This window comes from Bubalus bubalis, chromosome 2 (assembly GCF_019923935.1).
Source record: "Bubalus bubalis isolate 160015118507 breed Murrah chromosome 2, NDDB_SH_1, whole genome shotgun sequence".
In the NCBI taxonomy this organism is placed as follows: Eukaryota; Metazoa; Chordata; class Mammalia; order Artiodactyla; family Bovidae; genus Bubalus; species Bubalus bubalis.
The window spans coordinates 66,569,633-66,595,052 of record NC_059158.1 but is presented as its reverse complement, the minus strand read 5'-3'; the positions used below and the strand labels follow the sequence as shown (position 1 = coordinate 66,595,052).

The following is a 25,420-nucleotide window of genomic DNA, read 5'->3' as shown; positions in this document are numbered from 1 at the left end:
TCCTTTGGGACTGAATGAAAACTGACCTTTTCCAGTCCACTGTGACCACTGCTGAGTTTTCCAAATTTGCTGGCATATTGAGTGCAGCACTTTCATAGCATCATCTTTTAGGATTTCAAATAGCTCAACTGGAATTCCATCACCTCCACTAGCTTTGTTCGTAGTGATGCTTCCTAAGGCACACTTGACTTCCCATTCCAGGATGTCTAGCTCTAGGTGAGTACTCACTCCATCATGATTATCTGGGTCATGAAGATCTTTTTTGTATAGCTCTTCTGTGTATTCTTGCCACCTTTTCTTAGTATCTTCTGCTTCTGTTAGGTCCATACCATTTCTGTCCTTTATTGAGCCCATCTTTGCATGAAATGTTCCCCTGGTATCTTTAATTTTCTTGAAGAGATCTCTAGTCTTTCTCATTCTATTGTTTTCATTTATTTCTTTGCACTGATCACTGAGGAAGGCTTTCTTATCTCTCCATGCTATTCTTTAGAACCCTGCATTCAAATTGGTATATCTTTCCTTTTCTCCTTTCCTTTCTACTTCTCTTCTTTTCACAGCTATTTGTAAGGCCTCCTCATACAGCCATTTTGCTTTTTTGCATTTCTTTTCCATGGGGATGGTCTTAACCCCTGTCTCCTGTACAATGTCATGAACCTCCATCCATAGTTCATCAGGCACTCTGTTGATCTAATCAGATCTAATCCCTCCCTTGAATCTATTTTTCACTTCCACTGTATAAAGAATTTGATTTATGTCATACATGAATGGTCTAGTAGTTTTCCCTACTTTCTTCAATTTAAGTCTGAATTTGGCAGTAAGGAGTTCATGATCTGAGCCACGGTCAGCTCCCAGTCTTGTTTTTGCTGACTGTATAGAGCTTCTCCATCTTTGGCTGCAAAGAATATAATCAATCTGATTTCGGTATTGACCATCTGGTGATGTCCATGTGTAAAGTCTTCTCCTGTGTTGTTGAAATGACAAGTGCATTCTCTTGGCAAAACCTTGTTAGCCTTTGCCCTGCTTCATTCTGTACTCCTTGGCCAAATTTGCCTGTTACTCCAGGTGTTTCTTGACTTCCTACTTTTGCATTCCAGTCCCCTATAATGAAAAGGACATTTTTTTTTGGATGTTTGCTCTAGAAGGTCTTGTAGGTTTTCATAGAACCATTCAACTTCAGCTTTCAGCATTACTGGTCAGGACATAGGCTTGGATTACCGTGATATTGAATGGTTTGCCTTGGAAACAAACAGAGATCATTCTGTCGTTTTGAGATTCCATCCAAGTACTGCATTTTGATGGAGAAGGCAATGGCAACCCACTCCAGTACTCTTGCCTTGAAAATCCCATGGATGGAGGAGCCTGGTAGGTTGCAGTCCATGGGGTTGCAAAGAGTTGGACATAACTGAACGACTTCACTTTCACTTTTCACTTTCATGAACTGGAGAAGGAAATGGCAACCCACTCCAGTGTTCTTGTCTGGAGAAACCCAGGGACGGTGGAGCCTGGTGGGCTGCCATCTAGGGGGTCACACGGAGTCGGACACGACTGAAGCAACTTAGCAGCAGCAGCAGAACTGCATTTCGGACCCTTTTGTTGACTATGATGACTACTCCATTTCTCCTAAGGGATTCTTGCCCACAGTAGTAGACAAAATGGTCATGAATTAAATTCACCCATTTTCGTCCATCTTAGTTTGCTGATTCATAGAATATCAACATTCACTCAGGCCATCTCCTGTTTGACCACTTCCAATTTGCCTCGATTCATGGACCTAACATTCCAGGTTCCTATGCAATATTGCTCTTTACAGCATCAGACTTTTCTTCTATCATCAGTCACATCCACAACTGCATGTTATTTTTGCTTTTGCTCCATCTCTTCATTCTTTCTTATTTCTCTACTGATCTCTCGTAGCATATTGGGCACCTTACCTACCTGGGGAGTTCATCTTTCAGTGTCCTATCTTTTTGCCTTTTCATACTGTTCATGGGGTTCTCAAGGCAAGAATACTGAAGTGGTTTGCCATTCCCTTCTCCAGAGGATCACATTTTGTCAGAACTCTCCACCATGACCCATCCGTCTTCAGTGGCCCCACATGGCATGGCTCATAGTTTTATTGAGTTAGACAAGGCTGTGGTCCATGTGATCAGATTGCTTAGTTTTCTGTGATTGTGTTTTTCATCTGTCTGCCCTCTGATGGAAAAGGATAAGAGGTTTATGAAAGCTTCCTTATGGGAGAGATGGGCAGGGCCATGCTCAGTAAATCTTTAATCTAATTTTCTGTTGCTGGGTGGAGCTGTGTTCCCTCCCTGCTATTTACCTGGGGTCAAACTAGGGTGGAGGTAATGACGATAATGGCAACCTCCTTCAAAAGGTGCCATGCATGTGCTTCCTGCTACACTCAGTGCTCCCAGCCCCGCAGCAGGCCACCACTGACCCACGCCTCTCCACTAGAGACTCCTGGACACTCCTGGGAAAGTCTGGGTCAGTCTCTTGTGGGATCACTGTTCCTTTCTGCTGGGTCCTGGTGCACACAAGGTTTGTTTGAGCCCTCTGAGCATCTCTGGCAGGAATAGGGTTTGATTCTAAACATGAATGAGGTGGTTATACTTATTATGTAACAGGCTTCTTGGAGAAGGCATTTTCATGGGGTTTTGGTTGATAGGTAAGATTTTATTAAGCAAAGTGAATGAGGGGGTCCACAAAGTGCATTACATGAGGAGGAAAGAACAGGATAAAGTACAGAGAGAGTCCACTGACTTTTTCAGAGGAGAAGGCAAACGTTCCAGGATAGAGACATGTCATCCAAGGTGATATTTTACAGGACAGAATTATCAAGGTACGCACTGCTACTCCCTGGTCCAGTTTGCCCATGTGAAGCTGGCTCAGATCCTAATCAGTTCTTGGCTTGCCTTGACCATGAGCTGATCAAGTTTTCCACACTCCCCTTCATGTCCTCCATATTAATTTAAAAACACAGAAGTGTTCTATTTTTGAACTACCTCTACACTGGAGAGCCAATTGAACTTTTAAAAAACAAAGTAGTCCTGATGATGCTAATATGCTGCCAGGGTTGAAAACAACTGAGTCATGTCTTGACAATAAATGAGTGAGTGAGTGAATGAGTAACAATAAAGCACATACTCACTGTGTGAACTGTTCCTTAAGCTTTTCGAGGGTTAAGTAAGTGGCTTTTGTGAATGCCACCTCTTAGAACTTTATAATTCTGGTCTTCCAAAGGTTCCATTCTACCAAATGCATACTCTTGTTCTATTGCACTAATAATATAATGTAGAATGCTAGCTGAAGAGATTAAATTAGAAATAAGAACAATACAATAAATATATAATAGAATACATAATTTAATTTACTCACTATTTAAAATATGACTTAAAAATTACTAGCAAGATCTCATTTAGACTGGCAATTACACTTTTGAACCATAATTAGAGAGAAAATGAGAGTGAGCTCTAGTTTTTATCTCTGAAAGACTTTGCTTCTCTCTGCTTGTTTACTTGTCCCTTCTGACATATAAAAAGTATGCAATATTTTCTCAAAAATAGTTTGGAGATTCACAGTTCTGGGGGTTTAGGAGTTATAAAATATATTATGTTTTATAAAAAGATAATGGAAAGAGTAACTGAAATATTTTGTGAACAAATATTTATAAACAACCTTTTGTAAGGTTGTAATTATAAAGTATTGACTTATAAAGTAATTCAATGCAAAGTAACAAGGACATGTTTTTGTTCTTTTCAAAAAAACCTATTTTTATTCTCTCTAGGGAACAGATGTAAGCATGAGGTGCACTATTAGGGACTAATAGGGATTGCTGGCAAATAAAAAAAAAATCTAACAAAGTTTTATGAGATGTGAGTGCAGAGTGATATAGGCGTTTGGGAGTTTAAGTACTGCTGTGTCAATGGTTTGACTGAATTCAACTTCCTAAATATGTCTTAAGATTGCACTGGACCTTACTAGCAAGGAGATGATTCTCTCTCTCTTTTTCTAATTGATTTTTCTATGACCAAAAATGTCAGTTTCCCTCCAAAACAATTTTTAAAACTATTAACCCCACTGAAAAACCTCAAAGGACTTAAGCTTAATTTCATTTTGTATTACATGATTCAGTTCATCTAAAACCATTCAAATTAAAATAAAAATGAAACTTTGATATTTTTTCTTGCAAAGTAGTGCAAAACACTTGATAAATGTTAATTGAGTAATATTGTTTTAAATGAAGTCACTTTAACAATCACTTTATTTTTAATTTTGCTTCTGAAACAACTACACAAGCTGTTTGCCTTGTTGCACTGATGCTGTGAACTATTAAGTTATCTGGTTTTGTTCCCATTTACTGGTCACCAAGGTCCTTGCTAATTCAGACAAGCAGACATAGGTATTATTACTGAAGTACCCAGAAACAAGGCATATATAATCTTAGCCTTCAGACTCAAAAGCCATATCCGTGTATGGGACAAAGTTTCTTGAAAAATACTTAGTCAAGTCCTTTACTTCTCCACTCATACCTCCAGAAGATCCAGGTTTCTCATTTCATGGACATGGACTGAGGTTTTTACCAAGAATAACAAGAAAGTTAAGGGTAGCCTTCAGATTAGAGGTGGGAAAGGTTTGAGTCATTGTTCCAGTGGCAATTTTTCCCATTCCTATGGGACTGAAGGAAAAATGGGAGAGGGAAGAGAATTGAAAGATACAAGAAAGCTAGAAACTTACAGCCTCTGAGACAGGACCCTGGGTTTAGCCAGGCCTGTCACATTTGGGGTTATTTCTAAGCGGGAAAGTATGAAAGATTTAAGAAATAAAATCAGGGATCTACAAGTAAAGGAGAACTTTGTCTCCTCAGAGTGCCCATATCTGGAATTTTGCGAGGTGGAAGCAAGGTAGGTGCTCTCAGGTACAAGGCTTAGGTAGAGCTGGCTATATGCAAGTGAGAGAAAACGTCCAGAAAAGCAGTTTTCAGTCATATGTGAGGAAGAGCAGCCTGTCCTCTAGGCCTGAGAAGCATCAAAAGTAAAGAAGAAAGAGAGTGAGCCGACTGCGGACAGCAAAGTGTTGCTGGCCCATAGTGATAGAAATGAGGGATTCACGGTCAGAAGCAGGAGCTAATAGCCTGAAACAGATGGGAGGATATCGGTCAAGGATGAGAGGGAGAGTGTCCAGAAGTCAAACAAGGACTGTGCTTATCCCAAACCCATAACACTTCATTAGTCTCTGGGGACTTTGATGCCAGCTAAAGAAGAAGAAAAAGGAGGTAAAAAAAATCTTAATTTTTCCTCCCCAATATCCTACATTTACTAAGCTTGTGTGTGTGTCTGTATTAGTCGCTCAGTCGTGTCCAGCTCTTTGTGACTCCATGGTCTGTAGACCGCCAGGCTCCTCTGTTCATGGAACTCTCTGGGCAAGAATACTGGAGTGAGTTGCCATTCCCTTCTCAAGGGGATCTTCCCAACCCAGGGATCGAACCCGGACCTCCCACATTGTGGGTAGATTCTTTACACCCGAGCCACTAGGGAAGTGCTTGCCAAGCTTACTCTGATTCAATTAAAACATTTACATAAGTTTATGCACACAAGCTTTCTATAATCATGCAACAAAGGGACTTAAGCTAGAAACTATGCTTGGTCACAGAAAAAGAATGGAAGTTACATTATTTGTGCACCCACTTTGTGGACTAAGAAATAGTATAGTTGTATACTATTTATTAAATAAAAACTTAAACACTTATAGTTTTAAAAATCTGTACAGTATTTGGATATATTTTTTTTCTGCCTCATGTTGCCTGTCAGGATCCAAAAATCTTTGCTGAAATAGACAACAGCTATTTGGGTCATCTTGGGTAATTCTCACAAAATATGGCATTGAGTGGAAAACTATACATAAATGAATATAAATGACATGATTCCATTTTCACCAGGTTTTAAAATAAGCAAAACTAAGCTATGCATTGTTTAAGGTTACACAAATAGGAGTAACAGCTTTAAAAAAAAAAAAAGAGAAAAGATATAATTATCACAAATTCAGGGTAGTGATTAGATAATGGGAGGGAGAGAAGGAAAGAAATGATCAGAGCAGGACTTATAGAACTACTAATCCATGGAAATATTCTATTTCTTGGCCTAGATGGTAGGTTTTCCCTCTCCTTCCCATCTTTTTTCTTTTGCTCCTCCTTCTTCCCCTCGTTGTCCCCCTCTCTTCTGCCTCCTGTTTTTCTTTCACCATATAATTGCTTGAGTTTCAAACTTATGACAGCTACCGTTCTCACATCTTGGGATACATGAGTGATCAAGGCAAACATCCCTGTCCTCACCAACCTTATTTTTATTGGGAAAAAGACACCTGATGCAAGTACTGACTCATTGGAAAAGACCCTGATGCTGGGAAAGATTGAAGGTGGGAGGAGAGGGGGACAACAGAGGATGAGATGGTTGGATGGCATCACCAACTCAATGGACATGAGTTTGAGTAAGCTCTGGGAACTGGTGATGGTCAGACAAGCCTGGTGTGCTACAGTCCATGGGGTTGCAAAGAGTCAGACACAGCTGAGCAACTGAACTGAACTGAACTGAAAACACCCTGATAACAGCAATGATTGAGAGCAGGAGGAGAAGGGGCAACAGAGGATGAGATTGCTGGATGGCATCACTGACTCAGTAGACATGAGTTTGAGCAAACTCTGGGTGTACAAGACAGGGAAGCCTGGTGTGCTGCAGTCCATGGGGTCACAAGGAGTTGGACATGACTGAACAACAGTGACAACAAGAGAGACAATAAAAATTAAAGCTGATAAGTCAGTTATTTATAGGCTGGAGAATGATGTGTTATGGGAAAATAGTTGGTGGGGATTATCAGGGGGCAAGGGAGGAACATGGGTGGAATTTGAAGATTTTTTCCAGGGGAGGAGTAATTCATTGAGAAGATGACAACTGAAGCTGGACTTGAAAGCAGAGAGGGAGAAGGAGGGAGGGACATTTTTAACAAAGATTCTGGTGAAAGCTCTTAAAGCCGAAGGGTATCTGACAGGTAAGAAAGGAAACAAAAGAACAGTGTGGAGGTTAGCATGGCTGGAGTAAGGAAGCAAGTGAGAAGAGACGTGGAAACCGAATCAGCAAGATGAAGGAGGTGAAGGCAGATCATATAAAGCATACTGCATTAAAACCCAATTGTTACATTTTAGAAAAATTTACAAGCTATTTGTTAAACCGACTTATTCTTAAAAGTAAAATTATATAAACTTACAATTAAATAAATTGTATTCTAAACAAAGGTCTAAATAAATTGTATTCTAAACAAACCATCATGTGATAATTGTTTTGATATTATCTATATCATGAGCTTAATTATTTCTGCCATTTCTCAACTCCAAGTTTAGAGAAATTATATAGACAGCTTGAAACAGGCCATGGTGGGAATATTCACACCATGGATATCATCAAACCTTCCAGACTGGGGCTTGATTTCTTGTTTTATTCCTGTCTAAAATGGTGCAGATAATGATAAAAATAAAGATTGACTTTAAAAGCGTGTCATGTCTATAGTTGCTACATTATAAATAATACAAAATATTGAGGGAATTTCCCCCCACTCTTCAAATACTATTATCCAATTAAACAACAAAGAAGTCATTTGCATCTCTGATGAACAAGTGAAGCTGAATATGTCTTTCCTGTTTTTTTAAATTCAGACATGTATTTCTGTACATTCATCTTCCTTCTTGACATAAATAAAAAATCAGTCTGAATGACACCCATTTGTCAGTTGCAACCATAAGCTGACAACAGACACAAGAGTTTGTCAAAAATTGGTGAAAGTATTCTGAGAGAATCAATTAGCTATACAGAATTTATAAGACTATTGTATATTAGTACTTATAAATTACATGTTATACATTCTTTATAGTAATAAACTTATATAATAATAATAAACATATATGTATACATGTACATATGTGTGTATGTGTGTGTATACATACATTTTTGAGCTAATTGTTAAATTTTGCTAGCATACTATTTCATGTATGTGTATGCATGCTAAGTCACTTCAATCATATCTGACTCTTTGTGACCTTATCAACTGTAGCCTGCCAGGGTCCTCTGTCCATGGGATTCTCCAGATAAGAATACTGGAGAAGATTGCCATGACCTCCTCCAGGGGATCTTCCCCACCCAGGGATTGAATCTGGGTCTCTTGTCTCTTGCATTGGCAGGTGGGTTCTTTAGCACCACCTGGGAAGCCCACTATTGCTTATAGGCCACTATAATGATTGTCTAACCGTGAACTTCCTGATGTTCAAGCTGGTTTTAGAAAAGACAGAGGAACCAGAGATCAAATTGCCAATATCCGCTGGATCATGGAAAAAGCAAGAGAGTTCCAGAAAAACATCTATTTCTGCTTTATTGACTATGTCAAAGCCTTTGACTGTGTGGATCACAATAAATTGTGGAAAATTCTGAAAGAGATGGGAATACCAGACCACCTGACCTGCCTCTTGAGAAATATGCATGCAGGTCAGGAAGCAACAGTTAGAACTGGACATGGAACAACAGACTGGTTCCAAATAGGAAAAGGAGTACGTCAAGGCTGTATATTGTCACCCTGTTTATTTAACTTATATGCAGAGTACATCATGAGAAACGCTGGACTGGAAGAAACACAAGCTGGAATCAAGATTGCCGGGAGAAATATCAATCACCACCCTTATGGCAGAAAGTGAAGAGGAACTAAAAAGCCTCTTGATGAAGGTGAAAGTGGAGACTGAAAAAGTTGGCTTAAAGCTCAACATTCAGAAAACGAAGATCATGGCATCCGGTCCCACCACTTCATGGGAAATAGATGGGGAAACAGTGGAAAGAGTGCCAGACTTTATTTTTCTGGGCTCCAAAATCACTGCAGATGGTGACTGCAGCCATGAAATTAAAAAACGCTTACTCCTTGGAAGGAAAGTTATGACCAACCTAGATAGCATATTCAAAAGCAGAGACATTACTTTGCCAACAAAGGTTCATCTAGTCAAGGCTATGGTTTTTCCTGTGGTCATGTATGGATGTGAGAGTTGGACTGTGAAGAAGGCTGAGCGCCGAAGAATTGATGCTTTTGAACTGTGGTGTTGGAGAAGACTCTTGAGAGTCCCTTGGACTGCAAGGAGATCCAAGCAGTCCATTCTGAAGGAGATCAGCCCTGGGATTTCTTTGGAAGGAATGATACTAAAGCTGAAACTCCAGTACTTTGGCCATCTGATGCGAAGAGTTGACTCATTGGAAAAGACTCTGACGCTGGGAGGGATTGGGGACAGGAGGAGAAGGGGACGACAGAGGATGAGATGGCTGGATGGCATCACTGACTCGATGGACGTTGAGTCTGAGTGAACTCCGGGAGTTGGTGATTGACAGGGAGGACTGGCGTGCTGTGATTCATGGGGTCGCAAAGAGTCGGACATGACTGAGCGACTGATCTGATCTGATCTGATCTGATTAAAATAATGTATACTTTCTTATTAACTTATAAATACTACATATATGTTTTTATATATTCTTTTGCAATATGCTGTATCTCACAAAATCTTAAAAACCCTGAACACTAAATAACTTAAAAAATTATATGTAAACATTAAGGAAACTGAATCAGCAGATAAAAACTAACCCACAAATAAAACACTGAGCTTAATGGTATTTTAAAGGTAGTCCTACCAATTTCACTTAAAGTCAAGAATTTTCAAACTCCAACTCATAAGGCTACTGTAATCTCAGTACTAAAACTGGACAAGGTCAGTATGAGAAAGGGAAACAACAGCTAATCTCGTCCACAAATATAAATTTTATAATGCAAGCCAAAGTAACATATATATATATATATGTATCTTACAAAGGTAATACATACCAATTAAGTTGAGTTTATCCAAGAAATATAAGGTAGTTCAACATTTAAAAATCTATGAATATAATTCATTGCATGAACTAATTAAAAAGAAAAATCATGTGAATTATTTTAAAAAGCTACAGAAAAGACATTTGTTAAAACTAAATGTTTTATTTCAAATTTATTTTCTTAATATTGATGGGAATATAATTAACCTCATAAAGAGCAGATCAAAGAAATTAAGGTATATCCCACCATGCTGAAACATTAAACATCTTCCTTTAAATTCAGAGACAAGCTGAGTGCCATCATTCCTTCCATTTCAGATCATTCTAGATAAACTTGCTAGTGTAGTTGTCTCAAAAGAAACAATCATAAAAGGTATACATTTGGAGAAGAAAAAACTGTCCTTTGTAGAAGTGCCTGTGTGTGCCTGCTAAGTCGCTTCAGTCATGCCTGACTCTTTGCAACTCTATGGACTCCTCTGTCCATGGGATTCTTCAGGCAAGAACACTGGAGTGGGTTGCCATGCCCTCCTCCAGGGATTTGTAGAAGAAAAGTATTCAAAGGCAAATTGTATTTCTATACACCTGCAAGAAATACTCATTCACAAAGCAATAAAAATATAAAGTACTGATGGCAAGTCCAACAAACTATATTCAGGAATTTTAAACATAGTATTATTAATCATAAATATTAAGTGACTACATAATATATTACATGCTTAGTAGGGTACCTAACATGTAATATCACTAACAAGTATTTTCTGTCATCATTACTATTGTTATTATTACCAAAGAAAAATAAGTTTTCTGATAAACATGAAAGAAGACATAAGAATGATAAGATAGATATGAATAGGATGAATTAATATTATAAAGATGACAATTCCCCCAAATTTATATCAAAGAGAATCTAATAAAAACTCCATTATTTTCCCTTTTTTTGGTGGAGCATATGAACTACTAAGCCAAAGTAGGTTTCAAAAGTTTCAGATGAATGATATTATACTGAACACATTCTATGCCTCTAGAGCAACTATGTAGGGACTATGTCACAAAAAGAAACTAGAAAGCACTGGTACGTTTGACATTTTTAATAGATATTCTAAAATGTCACGCTTGCCTTAAGCTAGTTCTAGGTTTCCTTCTGGTTCTAAACAGCTGTGATTTGCGCACAATGCGACTCCAGGAGCGTCTCAGTTCTCACGGTGCCTCCTTTTCCACTTCTTAATCTTCTTTGTGCCTAGTGTTTTGGAGTTTGAATCAATATCAAATAAATCATAAAATTACTCAGTACCGTAAGAAACACAGTGCATTCCATTCCAGACTGACCACCCAGATTTCACCCTGGGACATAACTAGTTTTTCTCAAGTACACATTCTCTTTGAGAAGATAGGAAAGAAAACAGATCTGGGATTCATTTATGGTTTTAGTTTTAGTGGACCTAGGTCAGTTTGGAATTCTTATGTCTAAAGAGAATGACTCTCAGGTGACTTAAAAAAGCAACGCTTTTGCTTTGAGGGAGAACAGATATTTGTGTTTGCCACTTGGGGCTGTTCTAAACAAAATCTAATCTACTCCTCCATCTCAGCTTCAGACACAGGCATTGTTCATGACATAGGAAGGCAGGTCACCAGTGAAAATGAGTTACTCTTATGTGGCACTTTATAAACTATACATTTCTTTTCTGTAAAGCATTTTCTTGGTGGTTAATTGGGAGTATCTCTCACCCACTGGCCATCAAATGTACTCTTTTTTTTCTCATTTCCTTGATGCCTTGTTCTCAATGCTGCACTATAGACATTTAGAACTCTGGGGCATAAATGGAGACTGGTCAGAATTTATGGGAATGTCTGCTCCTTCATTAGGAAAGATATGATTTTCCCAATAATAATATTTATGGAGGGTAAGAAAAGTTATGTGATTTGTCTGAAAATCCATAGGTAGAAATAGAAAAGTGACTCTCTCCACCATTTCCTTCCACATGCCTCGGTAGAAAGACAGCCACATACTCTCTTAAAATCTCCTGTCTGCTCTTGAGTAGTACAGAAGAAGGCAGAGACTTCTTCTAAGATGCTTAGCATCTTCCTAAGATGCTAAGGAAGGCTGAATAGATAATGAAGGCATTTACTCACTCTAAATGGATACCTTTAACCAAAACGAGTTTGGGATGGAAGAAAGCATTTTTTTCCTTTTTGTGTTTGCCATTTAAGGACTTTACTTTTTGAAAATACCCTGTATCAAAAAAGGAATGTATAAAAATATAAAAATAGAACTACCATATGACTCTGCGAGCTCCTGGGCCTATATTCGGAGAAAAACATGATCCAAAAGGATACATGCACCCCAATGCTCACTGCAGCGCTGTTGACAATAGCGAAGACATGGGAGCAACCTGAATGTTCCCGAGGAATGGCTAAAGACGATGTGGCACATGTATGCAATGGAATACTACTCAACCATTAAAAAGAATGAAATAATGTCATTTGCCCCAACATCGATGGACCTAGAGATTGTCATACAGAGTGAAGTCAGAGAAGAAATATTGTACAACATCCCTTATATGTGGAATCTAAAAATAAATAATACAGATGCACTTACAAAAGAGAAAGAGATGCACAGACCTAGAGAATGAACTTATAGTTGCCAGAGGAAAGGACGAGGGAAGGGATAGTTAGAGAGTTTGGGATGGACATGTACACACTGTTACATTTAAAATGGATGACTAACAAGGATCTACTGATTAGCACATGGAACTCTGCTCAATGTTATGTGGCAGCCTGGATGGGAGAGGTATTGGGGGGAAATGAATACACGTATATGTATGGCTGAGTCCCTTCACTCTTCACCTGAGGCTATCACATTGTTAATCAGCTATACCTCAATACAAAATAAAAAGTCTAAAGTTTAAAATAGCTTTAAAAAAGGAATGAATTTTCATACAACATTCTTTAACAGACATTCTCAGATCCTGAATTGAAGACTTATTGAATGAAATTATTATTTTTAAAAGTGTTTTATTGATGACCCAGGAGCTACCTACCATGGAACCTAGTCATCCATACCACCCACGGCTCTAGGATTAGTGGGATGTTTTTGAGATAAGTATGAAATATAGTTTCAGAGGTAGCATGAAAGTGAAAGTGAAGTCTCTCTCATGTCCGACTCTTTGCAACCCCATGGACTGTAGCCTACCAGTCTCCTCCATCCGTCCATGGGATTTGCCAGGCAAGAGTTCCGGAATGGGTTGCCATTTCCTTCTCAAGGGGGATCTTCCTGACCCAGGGATTTAACCTGGGTCTCTCGCATTGTAGGCAGACACTTTTACCGTTTGAGCCACCAGGGAAGTCCAGAGGTAGCATAACGATTAAACATTTTCTCAGAACCCTGATGTTTAATTAATATTCCAAAGTTCTCAGCATCATATAACCTGCTTATTTTCATCTTAATGTAATTATAATAAGGAAACCTTCATCTTCAGTATATTTTAGACTAGAGATGATGGCAATGGGAAATTATAATGGCAGTATCTGATACACACTGACTTCAAAACAGATATCTGTTTTGGTTGCTGTGTTTTTGCAGCAGGTCACATTTAAAAATCTTTTATTATGAAATATTCTATTCATAAAAATGGATTATATTACATATATAAAGCATGTATGTTAGGCATAACCATAATCATCAAATGAACATCGGTGTTCATTTAGAACTCAACTAAAGAAATAAAATATTACTAACTCCTAAATAAATTCTCCATCCTTTCCCTAGAACAATGATGAATATTTTCCCCTATCATTGTTTAGTGTGTATTCTAAAATCTATTATTCAGTTTTCAGTTTTTTAAACTTTCTATAAATGGTGTCTTGCTATATTACACAGCAGCTGCATATTTTGCTTAATATTATTTGTGTCTTTCATCCCTGTTAATATTCACAATGAAGGTTTATATTAACAGCTGTGTGAACATGAATAAGAATCACAGTTTATGAATCCGTTTTGCCACTGTTTTTAGGTTTTTTGCACTCATGAACAATGCTGCCATGAATGTTTTATGTCTTCTGATGCACATGAGCAAAAGTCTCTCTAAGGTAAAAACATACAAGTGAGATTTGGGGGAAATATAGCATTGCCTCCTCAGCTTTGCTAGAGAATGCCAAAGTGTTCTGCAAAATGATTATAGAAATTTACTCATACATGGTTAACATTTAAGAAAACCGAAAACTGGCATTATTCTCGACTCTTCTCTGGATTTCAGATGGCACATCTAACCTATTAACAAATTCTCCCAGTTCTACTTTCAGAATATACCCAGAATCCAATCTCTGTGCTGCCCCTCCCCACTCATGCCTACTGGATCAGGTGGCCACAGTTTAAACATTGTCCCTCCACCGCTATTACCCGTAACGAGCCCACATCTTTGTTCTGGGTCGTGAACAGCAGCTTCTTGCCTCCTTCTCACCACTCTCATTTTTACTTAACAAACATAATAGTTTCCATTCTGTAGTCAGAGCAATCCTTTTAAAATTTCAGTTCGTATCATTTTAGTTTTCTTCTTTAAAATATATTGGGTTTCCTTTCTCGGACCCAAACCAATGATGCAGCGTCACGTTACCCACCTACCACATGCCTACATTATTCCCACTTGCCTAATTTCCCTGTTTCATTCGCCTCCTGTTATTTCTTGCATGTCAGCCAAGCTCCACCTCCCAGTGCTGGTCATTTCCTCTGTCTGAAAACTTATTTCCCAACCCCTTACACCAGACCTCCTCATGGGTCTTTCTAACCTCCTTCATGTATTTTGACATTATTACCTTCTCAGTAAAATCTTTCCTATGCACCTTATTTAAAATTGTAATCTTGCTCCTAACTTGAATTCTTTCATGAAGGTAAGTGTTTCTAGTTTTTTTGTTTTGTTTTGTTTGTTTTTTACTGTACTCCTAGTTCCTAGAACACATAGCAGAAGCACAGTAAGGAATAATTACAATAATAAAAGCCAATTCATGTAATGGCTACTATTTCAGGTACCTGTAAGAAAATTATATAAATCAACTTATTTAATTTTCCCAAAACCCATGTGGAGAGAGAGGACTTCAGTTGGCCTGCACAGAAAAGAAGCACAGCATTGGAAAACATGAACAAAAACAATTATTCCATCACACTGGAAATCAATCAAGGCAACACGACACTTTGAGAAGCATTTATTCTTGAAAAATTCCTGGAGATTCTGGTACAAACGGCAGGAATCTGGACCTTCTTGCCTGGAGCTGCTCTCAACCTCCCCCGCCAACACCAGCTTGAGAATGGAAACCAGCTTTGCTGCCACAGGTAGACGCAATTTGTGTTGGGATAAGACAGGGAAAAAAAAAAAAAAAAAAACAGTTTCTCCAATATAAAGTGGAGGATTTAGTTTAGAGCAAATCTGGAAACCCCACAGCTTTGCAAGCTTGAGATTGTGGTCCAAGTTTGGAGTAACTGCTAGACCATCAGGATTTAACAAAAAAAATTCCCAGCAATCAAATAGACCTGGAAGGTCTGATATAGCTCTCCTATGGTTATCTGAGGAACGTATCTGGCTGGCAGAGGAAGAACCTTGGAGGGGTCTTCCTGCACGAGCTTGATTTTTCAAAACAATGTTGAAAAGACGTTGTCCTCTTGAATTTCAAGATGTTTTAAATTTTAATTACTAAATATAAAGTCTATTTCTAAAACTTTTAAAAATAAAATATCAGTTAAAAATTGTTTTAAGGTTTTTCTGTTGTTTGGTGGAAAGGTAAACTTACTGGTTAACTTTTCTGTTATTTATTATTGATTATTGATTACTATTATTATTAGACTTAACATTTTCTAATTAATTATGAAAATAATAGGAATAGAGTACAAATATTTCAAACCATAAAGAAATATATTGGGATAAAAAAGAAACCTCAAGCAGTAAGAATGAAGGCCACACAAGTGGGAAAACAAAAATAGTAGATTAGGAATGTTCCTCTGAATTTAAAAAGTGGATGGATACTGAATTTTCTTGAATGTTCTTTCTGCGTCTCTTGAGGTCTTATATGTTTCTCCTTTTATCATTAATATGATGAGTGCAGTAATAGAATTTTTAAATGTAAAACCAAATTTGCACTTCTGGCATAAACCCAATGTGGTAGTAAACTCAGTCTGCAAACCCATGGCTTCAGCAAACAGATGCCCTCAGGAGAGATCCTGGCTCCAGAGTCTCTTTATTTCTCTGAATTTCTGTTTTATCTTTATTTGAACAGGTCCTATGGGTGCCAGGGCTTCCCTGGTGGCTCAGATGGTAAGGCATCTGCCTGCAGTGCTGGAGACCTGGGTTCGATTTCTGAGTCAGGAAGATCCCCTGGAGAAGGAAATGGCTACCCACTCCAGTACTCTTGCCTGGAGAATTCCACAGACAGAGGAGCCTGGTGGGCTACAGTCCATGGGTTCGCAGAGTCAGATACAGCTAACACTTTCACTTTCACCACGGGTGCCAATTTCTTTTCAGCAATATTTCATCCAGCATTGCTAGTTGTTTTTCACCATATTTCTTTAAGTTTATCTAGTTTACCATTGCATTGGAAATAGAAACCAAGTATGTAATTTTATAAATAAAATTTAACGTAAGTTTCTTCATTCAAACGAATGCTCTACATAAGTACCCTTGGAAATTATATTATTAAAATGCTCTATGATTTTAATTTGCTTAAAGCCAGACTTCCTATGTTCAAATCTTGGTTCTACATTTTATACCTGCAGGACTGAGTTATTATTACTCAATTTCAGAAATGTAAGTTGAGAACTTCATGCAAATCTAAAATTTACCTCTGTGTGCAACACAATAAAGTTTATTAGAAAGAGAGCAATTGTAGTACTTAATCCAATTCTGACACAGAGCTTCCTTTATTACAAATAGATTCTAAGTGATGGATTGATGTTTGGGGTTCACTGTTGCTTATTTTAGTTAAAACTTTCTTAGAGAAGAGTGCATTTTGGTCAATTGGATTCTTGGATTTGTTGAATATAAATATTTCAACTCATTATTTCAACTCATATTCAACTCAAATATTTCATACTTTCTTGAAAGATACGGGACAGTATAATAGCATGCAGTGGGAAAAACCTTGGGTAGAGAATCAGTTTTGACTCTAGCGCTTAGAAGCTGTATGATCTTCTATCTCCAGACTGTAAAATGAGCATAATATTTTCCACTTCAAAAGACAGTTGTAAAAGGAAATAGGATAATACATGTAAAATGCCTGGTACATAGGAGGTGTTTCAGAAATCTTGTTTCCCTCCTGTCTTCTTTCTATTTCTGAGAATATGTTCATTTGTTTTGCTTTCTGAATAAATAGACTCAAAGCGAAGTTTATTTATTCATTCTTTGATTCAAAAACACATTCAATAAATAACTTTAAAGCACCTATGATATGCCAGGGACATATTTCTTCAGTAGCAGATTACAAATGACCTTTCCAACTCATGAGTGAAATTGTCAGCCAAAGAAATAACTTAGTAAAACTGAAAAAAAAAAAAAAAAATCTCTGACACAAAGTCTTGCTTTCCTAGTGCAACACAAAATCTATTTGGAAAGCCTGAAACACAGGATTAAAAGCACCTCTAGAAATGAACAGGAGGATGCTATGCCATGTAAAACTTTATCACTCTTTCATTGTCCCAGCCTTCCTTCACATCCACTTTACTCTCACTCACGTCAATATCTCTACAGCCTACATGGCACACACAGAGCAGAATTTCTTTTTATTTAACAGACAAACCAATTTTCTTATGAATAGTCAAAGTCTTATGGATAATCAATTTTCTTATGAATAGCCAAATTATAAATACCTCTAAGAGCCTGCATATTTTGTAAAAGAGGAAATCTAGGGAGAAACCCAATCCAGCATCTCAGAGGAGGCATTAGGACAGGGAGGGATGGCAAGAAGGCCTCATAAACTGTACCTTGAGCAGCTAACTCTTTCCACCTCTCTTTGTTCTGCTGGATGATGTCCACCAGGCTGTTTTTGAAGCTCTTCAGGTCCACACTGGCAAGGGAGTAGTCGGGGGAGTAGGTTCCATCATTGGTGGTGCCTTTCATATTTGATCGTCTAAAGGAATCAGCAACGTGAGATAACATATAGGTTATTGAGCTAATAGTAACACCAAAGAAACCAGAAAATGCCAAGGGCAGAATATGGGACAAGGAAGCAAAGCCTGAAACACTTTACAAAACCAGCTGGAGAAGCAGGAAGGCAGCAGCTCAGGCCCAGTGCTGCTCACCTTCCTCCCCGCGTGGACAGGGCCAGAGCAGCAGGTCATAATCCCATAGCATGTGTTATGGGGTGGGGATGGCAGTGGGTGAGGCCTAAAGAGAGGAGCAGAATCTTGAGACAAGCTGACTTAGTGGTGAGTCCACTGGTGAACATCACAAAAGAGATACCAGCATTCTGGAGCTCAAAGTCAGATAACCATCCCTGCCCCTCCTTCCATCATTTAATCACCAGGCTAACCCGGCTCTTTCTCAGGTAGAACATTCCCTCTGTTTCTTCACTAGGGCAACACTTAAGGACCCTGTTGGTATGTTATTAGGAACAGCTATGTGTTCATATGGGCAAGAATTTAGCATAATTTTTCTGCAACTGGACGTTTTAAATAATATCTTTTAACACATTTATCAATTAAAAAAATCTAGATTGAAATGTTTTAAATTGTATATAAATGGACTTTACTATTACACATTATCCAGATCCATTGTATTCATGTCGTCTAAAAGGCTAACTTTGAAGTAGGCATCTTTCTAGATATACAAGTGGGCTGTGATTGATTTGTTAGCAACACAACACAATTCCCCTCTCCCAACTGCCTACCACGATTGGATATGTTAATATATCCAGAATATAATTCATACATATCAATAAAAATTCAAATAATATTTATTATCCTGAGTACTGAATATGATTCTGTAATACTCCTATTAAACTTGGATATTTTTTCTAGTGGACATCAAGTTCCTAATTTCAAAGGCAGATGCAATATATTATAGAGCCATTAGGTGGCAATACTACCTAGTAATTCTTCTAAGAACTTCCTGCTTAATGTAAGGAATAATAAAGATAATTATAAGTAAAAGAGAAAAGACACACAAAAAGAAAACAATCAAACCTGCTTGCTCCATAGGAAGGAGTTTTGGTTTTCGAGTCTTCCTCTATAAGAGGAATAATAATTTTCTCTGTTGAGTCTGTCAGAAGAGAAAATGTTGGTTCTACTATGAAATCAATGAAACCTACAAAAGCAAAAACATAAATATCAATAAAGTCAAGTGTTATAATTTCTTAAATTCTAAATCATAATAATTCAGATTCTAATGCTCCTGATAGCAACTTTCAACTACAATGTTGGCTTAGTTTACCCCTTGCAATTAATTTTAATCCAATAACACAATCTTTAGGAGAGTTTAACTGCTCTACAAAATCCTCTCTCAAGCAGTGAGAATGGGATACAATTTAAACTTGCTAGCTCAAGTATGTTGAGTTTCTTGTTAATATTCAGCCTCATATTATTGTTAACAATAATTTCAGACTAACCAGAGTCTATTTGTTTTTCGATGTTAATGAGAGGGATCACTCTCCTTTCTAAAAAATCTTCACTTGTTTGTTGAATTTTGTTATTGACTAACAAGAAATAATATCCAAGCTCCAAAGAAACTAAATAGTTGAACTGTTTTTTCAAGCCACAGAAAGGCAACCACTTTTTTTTTTTCCTCATACTATATTAGTCAGAGCTTTCTGCCAGTGAGATAATATTTCACATAGCTGTTTATTATTCTCAGGATATAAAATGTTAGTTCACAGAGCGTGGGTGTATTCTGTTGAATCTGTCAGGGAACAGTAACATCTCTGGGAGACAGCATTAATCCCACCACTTTGAGTTGTCAGGACTGCATAAAGACTTTTCCATTTAAAGTACTCATCGAACTAGAAAAGGACACACACAGAGAATGGGGCATGGTCCTCTAGGGAGCATTTACTACCTGTGTTTAGGTGGAGAAGAAGACAAGCTCTGTGTACATTCAACACCTGAGGGCCCAGGAGAAGTGTGGTGTTGGAAATCAAATGTTTGTTGCCTTAAACACAACTGGGAGCAAGAGACCATCATCTGAATATAAGAGAACACTGTGGGGATGCTTTTTAAATGACAGTGTCCTGGGAAATATCTACATTTCAAAAATATCCTATTCATCAGAAACTTGGATAAAGTAATGCCCATTTCAAATAACTGGATTCACCATAGTGTATATTAAGGTACATTTTTAATTCAAAAAACCTCAGTAGTTTTGTGTTTTAATTGATGACTCCAAGTTAAGTCAATGTTAATTGACCACCAGGGTGTTCTTTCAAGTTTTGCCTATGGTTTTAAATGCTTGGGATCTAGAGACTGTCGAATGAGTCACCTTTACTAACATGGCAGCAATTGCAGTACAGCAACAAGCCTCAGAAACTTGATTTTTCTCAGTCTGACCACAGAGGCCCTTAACCTGCCATGTTCACACCTTGTAAAGGATGAGAGGCACCTGTGTGATGGCAGCTAGGAAAACAGCTATTGGAACTCGGGTAGGAAGGGGGAAAGGTGAGAGCAAGAAGCTTTCTGACAGGTGATCACCACTTTGGAGGAGCTGGTGCAGGACCAACTACAGCGCTAAGGCGGTGAGTCTTTCATTTATTGGTCGTATATGCCAGAAATGAAGGTGCTAGCCCAGGGAATACCATTTTAATATATTAACAATAGCAATAATACATTTTAATCATGGGCTGGATTTGAAGTTCCCAACATAAACACAAATGAAAAGAATAAATAAGGTTGGGAGCAATATCATTTTACAAACTTCCTGTTGTTGGTTTCCCTAACATATTCATATCCTAAGAATTTTTTTCCCAAAAGACTATGAGCTAGTACATTAGGCATATTATTCAAATTTAGTGATAACAGAACGGATACATTAATATTTTCATTGGATTATTCCATATATAAAGAATTAAATTACAGAAAATAATCAGCAACAAAACAACAAAAAATGCTGTCTCTTGCACAGAAAGAAAAGAAAGCTCTGTATTTTATAAAAGGATTACAAAGAGAATAATAATTATTTATCAACCCTGCTCTGTTGATTCATTTTGTGAGAACGTTTCAAAATTCTTACCATTCACCCCCATATAGATCAGTCTAAAGATTAAATCTATCATGCATATGGAGTAGATTTTCATGAGTGAACAACATTGTGTGTCCATTTGAAAACTAACAGGCTCACACTCGCTCTCCACGACCACCAGTTGTCAGTATTACCTATTTGGGACTGGGCCACCATCGTTGACTTCCGATCGCAAAGCGGGGAAAATGGAAGCCCTAATTCAGCTTCTTTATCTCCCTACAGAAAGAAACACCCATTAGTACAGACTTGGTGTGGAGAAACTAAGATAAGAGCAGCTTAGATAAAAAGCCTTAAAAGGTTGCATATTTTATTTCTTAATTGGCTTTGTGTATTTATTATAAAACCAAAAGCTGTTATTCAAGTTCATATAACTTTACTGAGTTGGTGTCCTTTGGGGGATGTGTTGTATAAGGCACACATTGCAGAAGTAAAATAACATGAACATTTTCAGCACTTGGAGACTCTGCATTGGTATTCTAGAGAGATAAACCTTTGTTCTTTGGAATTTTCTAAAGTCACCATAAACTAGTCATCTTGGTATGTTATTTGCCATTTGACAATCCAGCTCATGAATTTTCTGCTTTTTCCCCCCAATGCCAAATAACATCAGCAGATCTTCAGTATCAATAATTCATGATTGGACTGCTTTTTAAACTAAAGAGGGACCTCCTTGGCTCAGCAGTAAAGAATCCGCCTGCAATATGCGAGACCCAGGTTCAATCCCTGGGTCAGGAAGATCCCCTGGAGTGGGGCATGAAAACCCACTCTAGTACTCTTGCCTAGAGAATCCCATGGACAGAGGAGCCTGGCAGGCTGCAGTCCATAGGGTCGCACAGAGTAGGGCGTGACTAAAGCAACTAAACAGCAGCAGCTTGGTGGTCTAGTGGCTAAGGCACCACATGCCCAAAGCAGAGGGCCTGTGTTTGATTCCTGCTCAGGGAACTGGATCCCAATACCGCATCTAAGAACTCATATGCTGCAACTAAGACCCAGTACAGTCAAATAAATAAACACTTTTTTTTTTAAAGTGTATGAGCATTTTGAAAGATCTTTCTACCTATAAACCAAGTTTTACTAAAACTACCACAGCAAGTAATGAGGAACATATTCAATATTCTTGCATTCTGTTTGCATGTGAGTAAAAATTGCTCAGTCGTGTCTGACTCTTTGTGACCCCATGGACTATACAGTCTATGGAATTCTCCAGGCCAGAATACTGTAGTGTGTAGCCTCTCCCTTCTCCAGGGGATTTTCAAAACCAAGGGATCGAACCCAGTCTCCTACATTGCAGGCAGATTCTTTACTAGCTGAGCCACAAGGGAAGCCCCAGAATACTGGAGTGGGTAGCCTATCTCCTCTCCAGCACATCTTCCTGACACAGGAATTGAACCGGGGTCTCCTGCATTGCAGGCAGATTCTTTATGAACTGAGCTACTGTTTGCATAAATCTTATTTTAATGTAGTCTTTCAGATAAAATTGAAATATCAATGATTTTTTACTATGTGATCTTATCAATTGTAAATTAATTGAGCACAAATATTGAAGAACTCCATTTTTGTTTGGGCTAAATATCACAAGAGATAATAGATTTAAAGGTGGCTACTATGGGCAAAACTTTTTTACTATGATAGCATGACCGCATGCTCAGTTGCTTAGTCATGTCAGACTCTTCATGACCCCATGGACAGTAGCCTGCCAAGCTCCTCTGGCCTTGACATTCTCCAGGCAAGAATACTGGAGTGGGTTGCTATTTCCTCTTCCAGGAGATCTTCCCAACCCAGGGACAGAACCTGCATTTCTTGTGTCTCCTGCATTGGCAGGTGGATACTTTACAACTAGTACCACCTGAAAAGCCATTAATTATGATAAGGTTTATCAAACATTGGCTCTTTGCATTCAAGGAGATTTGAAAGAGGAGAGAGGATACTCTTGAAGTGGAGGATACTCTTGAAGGGGAGAGGACAGATGGAATTCTCCAGTCAAGAATACTGGAGTAGGTTGCCATGCCCTCCTCCAGGAGATCTTCCTGACCCAAGGATTGAACCTGGGTCTCTGACATTGCAGGTGGATTCCTTATCATCTGAGCCACCAGGGAAGCCCCATAAGACCACTGTTAGGACATATGATCTAGTCCCAAGATCAGGGGACAAAAGGGAGTGGCCTACATTTAGTGGCAGAGCCCATGTTACAAGGCAACACCTGTCTGAGAACTTCAGTTTCCTTTGTCTGCTTTCTCTAACATCTCTTCATCATGATCTTTACAGTATGTCAATGTGTGGCTTTAAAGTTTTTACTGATATATTTTCTGCTGCAATTCCTCTGAACCATGCCTCTGATTATGAGGGGCAGAAAGTTTGAAATCAGACTTGCTTGGGAAGATCTAGATATGGTCACCAAAGAATTAGTAGGCCAAGTAGCTACAAACAGGAATGTTTCACTATGTCACAACTTACAGAAAATAGAGAATTTCTGTGACCTCTCCCAGCAAACTTCGTCTAATAGAGTTATCCTGAGGTTGTCTAAGATAATTTATATGAAGTTTAAGGACACTACCTAATATATAGTCAGTAGTCAGTAATATTAACTAATAAAAATCAGAGATGGTTAGATAGCATCACTGACTCAATGGTCATGAATTTAAGGAAACTTCATTAAGATACTGGAGGGCAAGGGAACCTGGGTGCTGCAGTCCATGGGGTCACAACGAGTTGGACATGACACAGCAACTGAACAACAACAACAAAAATCATAGTTGATAATAGCAAAAGCACCTGCAAATTAGAGGTATGTATGGTGTGTGATGCATATGCAGGTCAGGAAGCAACAGTTAGAAATGGACATGGAACAACAGACTGGTTCCAAATAGGAAAAGGAGTACGTCAAGACTGTATATTGTCACCCTGCTTATTTAACTTCTATGCAGAGTACATCATGAGAAACCCTGGGCTGGAAGAAGCACAAGCTGGAATCAAGATTGTTAGGAGAAATATCAATAACCTCAGATATGCAGATGACACCACTCTTATGGCAGAAAGTGAAGAAGAACTAAAAAGCCTCTTGATGAAAGTGAAAGAGGAGAGTGAAAAAGTTGGCTTAAAGCTCAACATTCAGAAAACTAAGATCATGGCATCTGGTCCCATCCCTTCATGGCAAATAGATGGGGAAACAGTGGAAACAGTGTCAGACTTTATTTTTCTGGGCTCCAAAATCATTGCAGATGGTGATTGCAGCCATGAAATTAAAAGACGGTTACTCCTTGGAAGGAAAGTTATGACCAACCTAGACAGCATATTCAAAAGCAGAGACATTACTTTGCCAACAAAGGTCTGTCTAGTCAAGGCTATGGTTTTTCCAGTGGTCATGTATGGATGCAAGAGTTGGACTATAAAGAAAGCTGAGAGCCAAAGAATTGATGGTTTTGAACTGTGGTGTTGGAGAAGACTCTTGAGAGTCCCTTGGACTGCAAGGAGATCCAATCAGTCCATCCTAAAGGAGATCAGTCCTGGGTGTTCATTGGAAGGACTGATGCTGAATCTTGAAACTCCAATATTTTGGCCACCTGATGCGAAGAGCTGACTCATTGGAAAAGACTCTGATGTTGGGAAAGATTGAGGGCAGGAGGTGAAAGGGACGACAGAGGATGAGATGGTTGGATGGCATCACCGACTCGATGGACACGAGTTTGGGTGAACTCTGGGAGTTGGTGATGGACAGGGAGGCCTGGCTGCTGTGGTTCATGGGGTCGCAAAGAATCGGACACAACTGAGCGACTGAACTGAACTGAACTGATGCATATCTTGGATGATGTTAAACTGCAAGAGAAAGGATTAGCACTTAATTTACTTCTAATGGACTGGGGCATTGGCTTTCCCTTTCTATTTCCTAGATGGAATTAACGTAACAGGAATTCTGTTTCTGAAACATTAATTTGTAGGCAGCATGGGGTGGCTTGGGATAAGTTAAAGATGAGGCTTGTGCTTCAAACCTGAATGAAAGGGAGACTTTGGGACTACAAATAGAAATAAGACAATCTGTATGAGGGCTTGATTGAAAGACTCTTATGAATTTTATTTTAACATGTTGAGAATAAAGTAAAAGAATAATATCATTAATAGCTTTTTAAATAAAATGACATTGCTACTGCTAAGTCACTTCAGTCGTGTCTGACTCTGTGCGACCCCACAGACAGCAGCCCACCAGGCTTCCCCATCCCTGGGATTCTCCAGGCAAGAACACTGGAGTGGGTTGCCATTTCCTTCTCCAAAATGACATTACTATTATTAAAATAGAAATAAAGCTACTTATACGCTTCATGGGAAATGTAATACTGTAAA

At 38.4% G+C, this 25,420-nt stretch overlaps 1 protein-coding gene across 3 annotated transcripts in view; it reads right to left on the bottom strand.

The window, feature by feature from the left end:
* The window catches only part of PDE1A (phosphodiesterase 1A), a 399,686-nt gene that overhangs the window by 29,269 nt on the left and 344,997 nt on the right, over positions 1-25,420 (bottom strand). For all 3 annotated transcript variants that reach the window (XM_025273780.3, XM_025273761.3, XM_025273784.3), the window contains 3 exons: positions 21,220-21,301; positions 19,042-19,162; positions 17,842-17,987 (listed from right to left, as the gene is read on the bottom strand). In XM_025273780.3, coding sequence (XP_025129565.1) covers positions 17,842-17,987; positions 19,042-19,162; positions 21,220-21,301 — 349 coding nt within the window. The remainder of the gene's footprint in view (positions 1-17,841; positions 17,988-19,041; positions 19,163-21,219; positions 21,302-25,420) is intronic.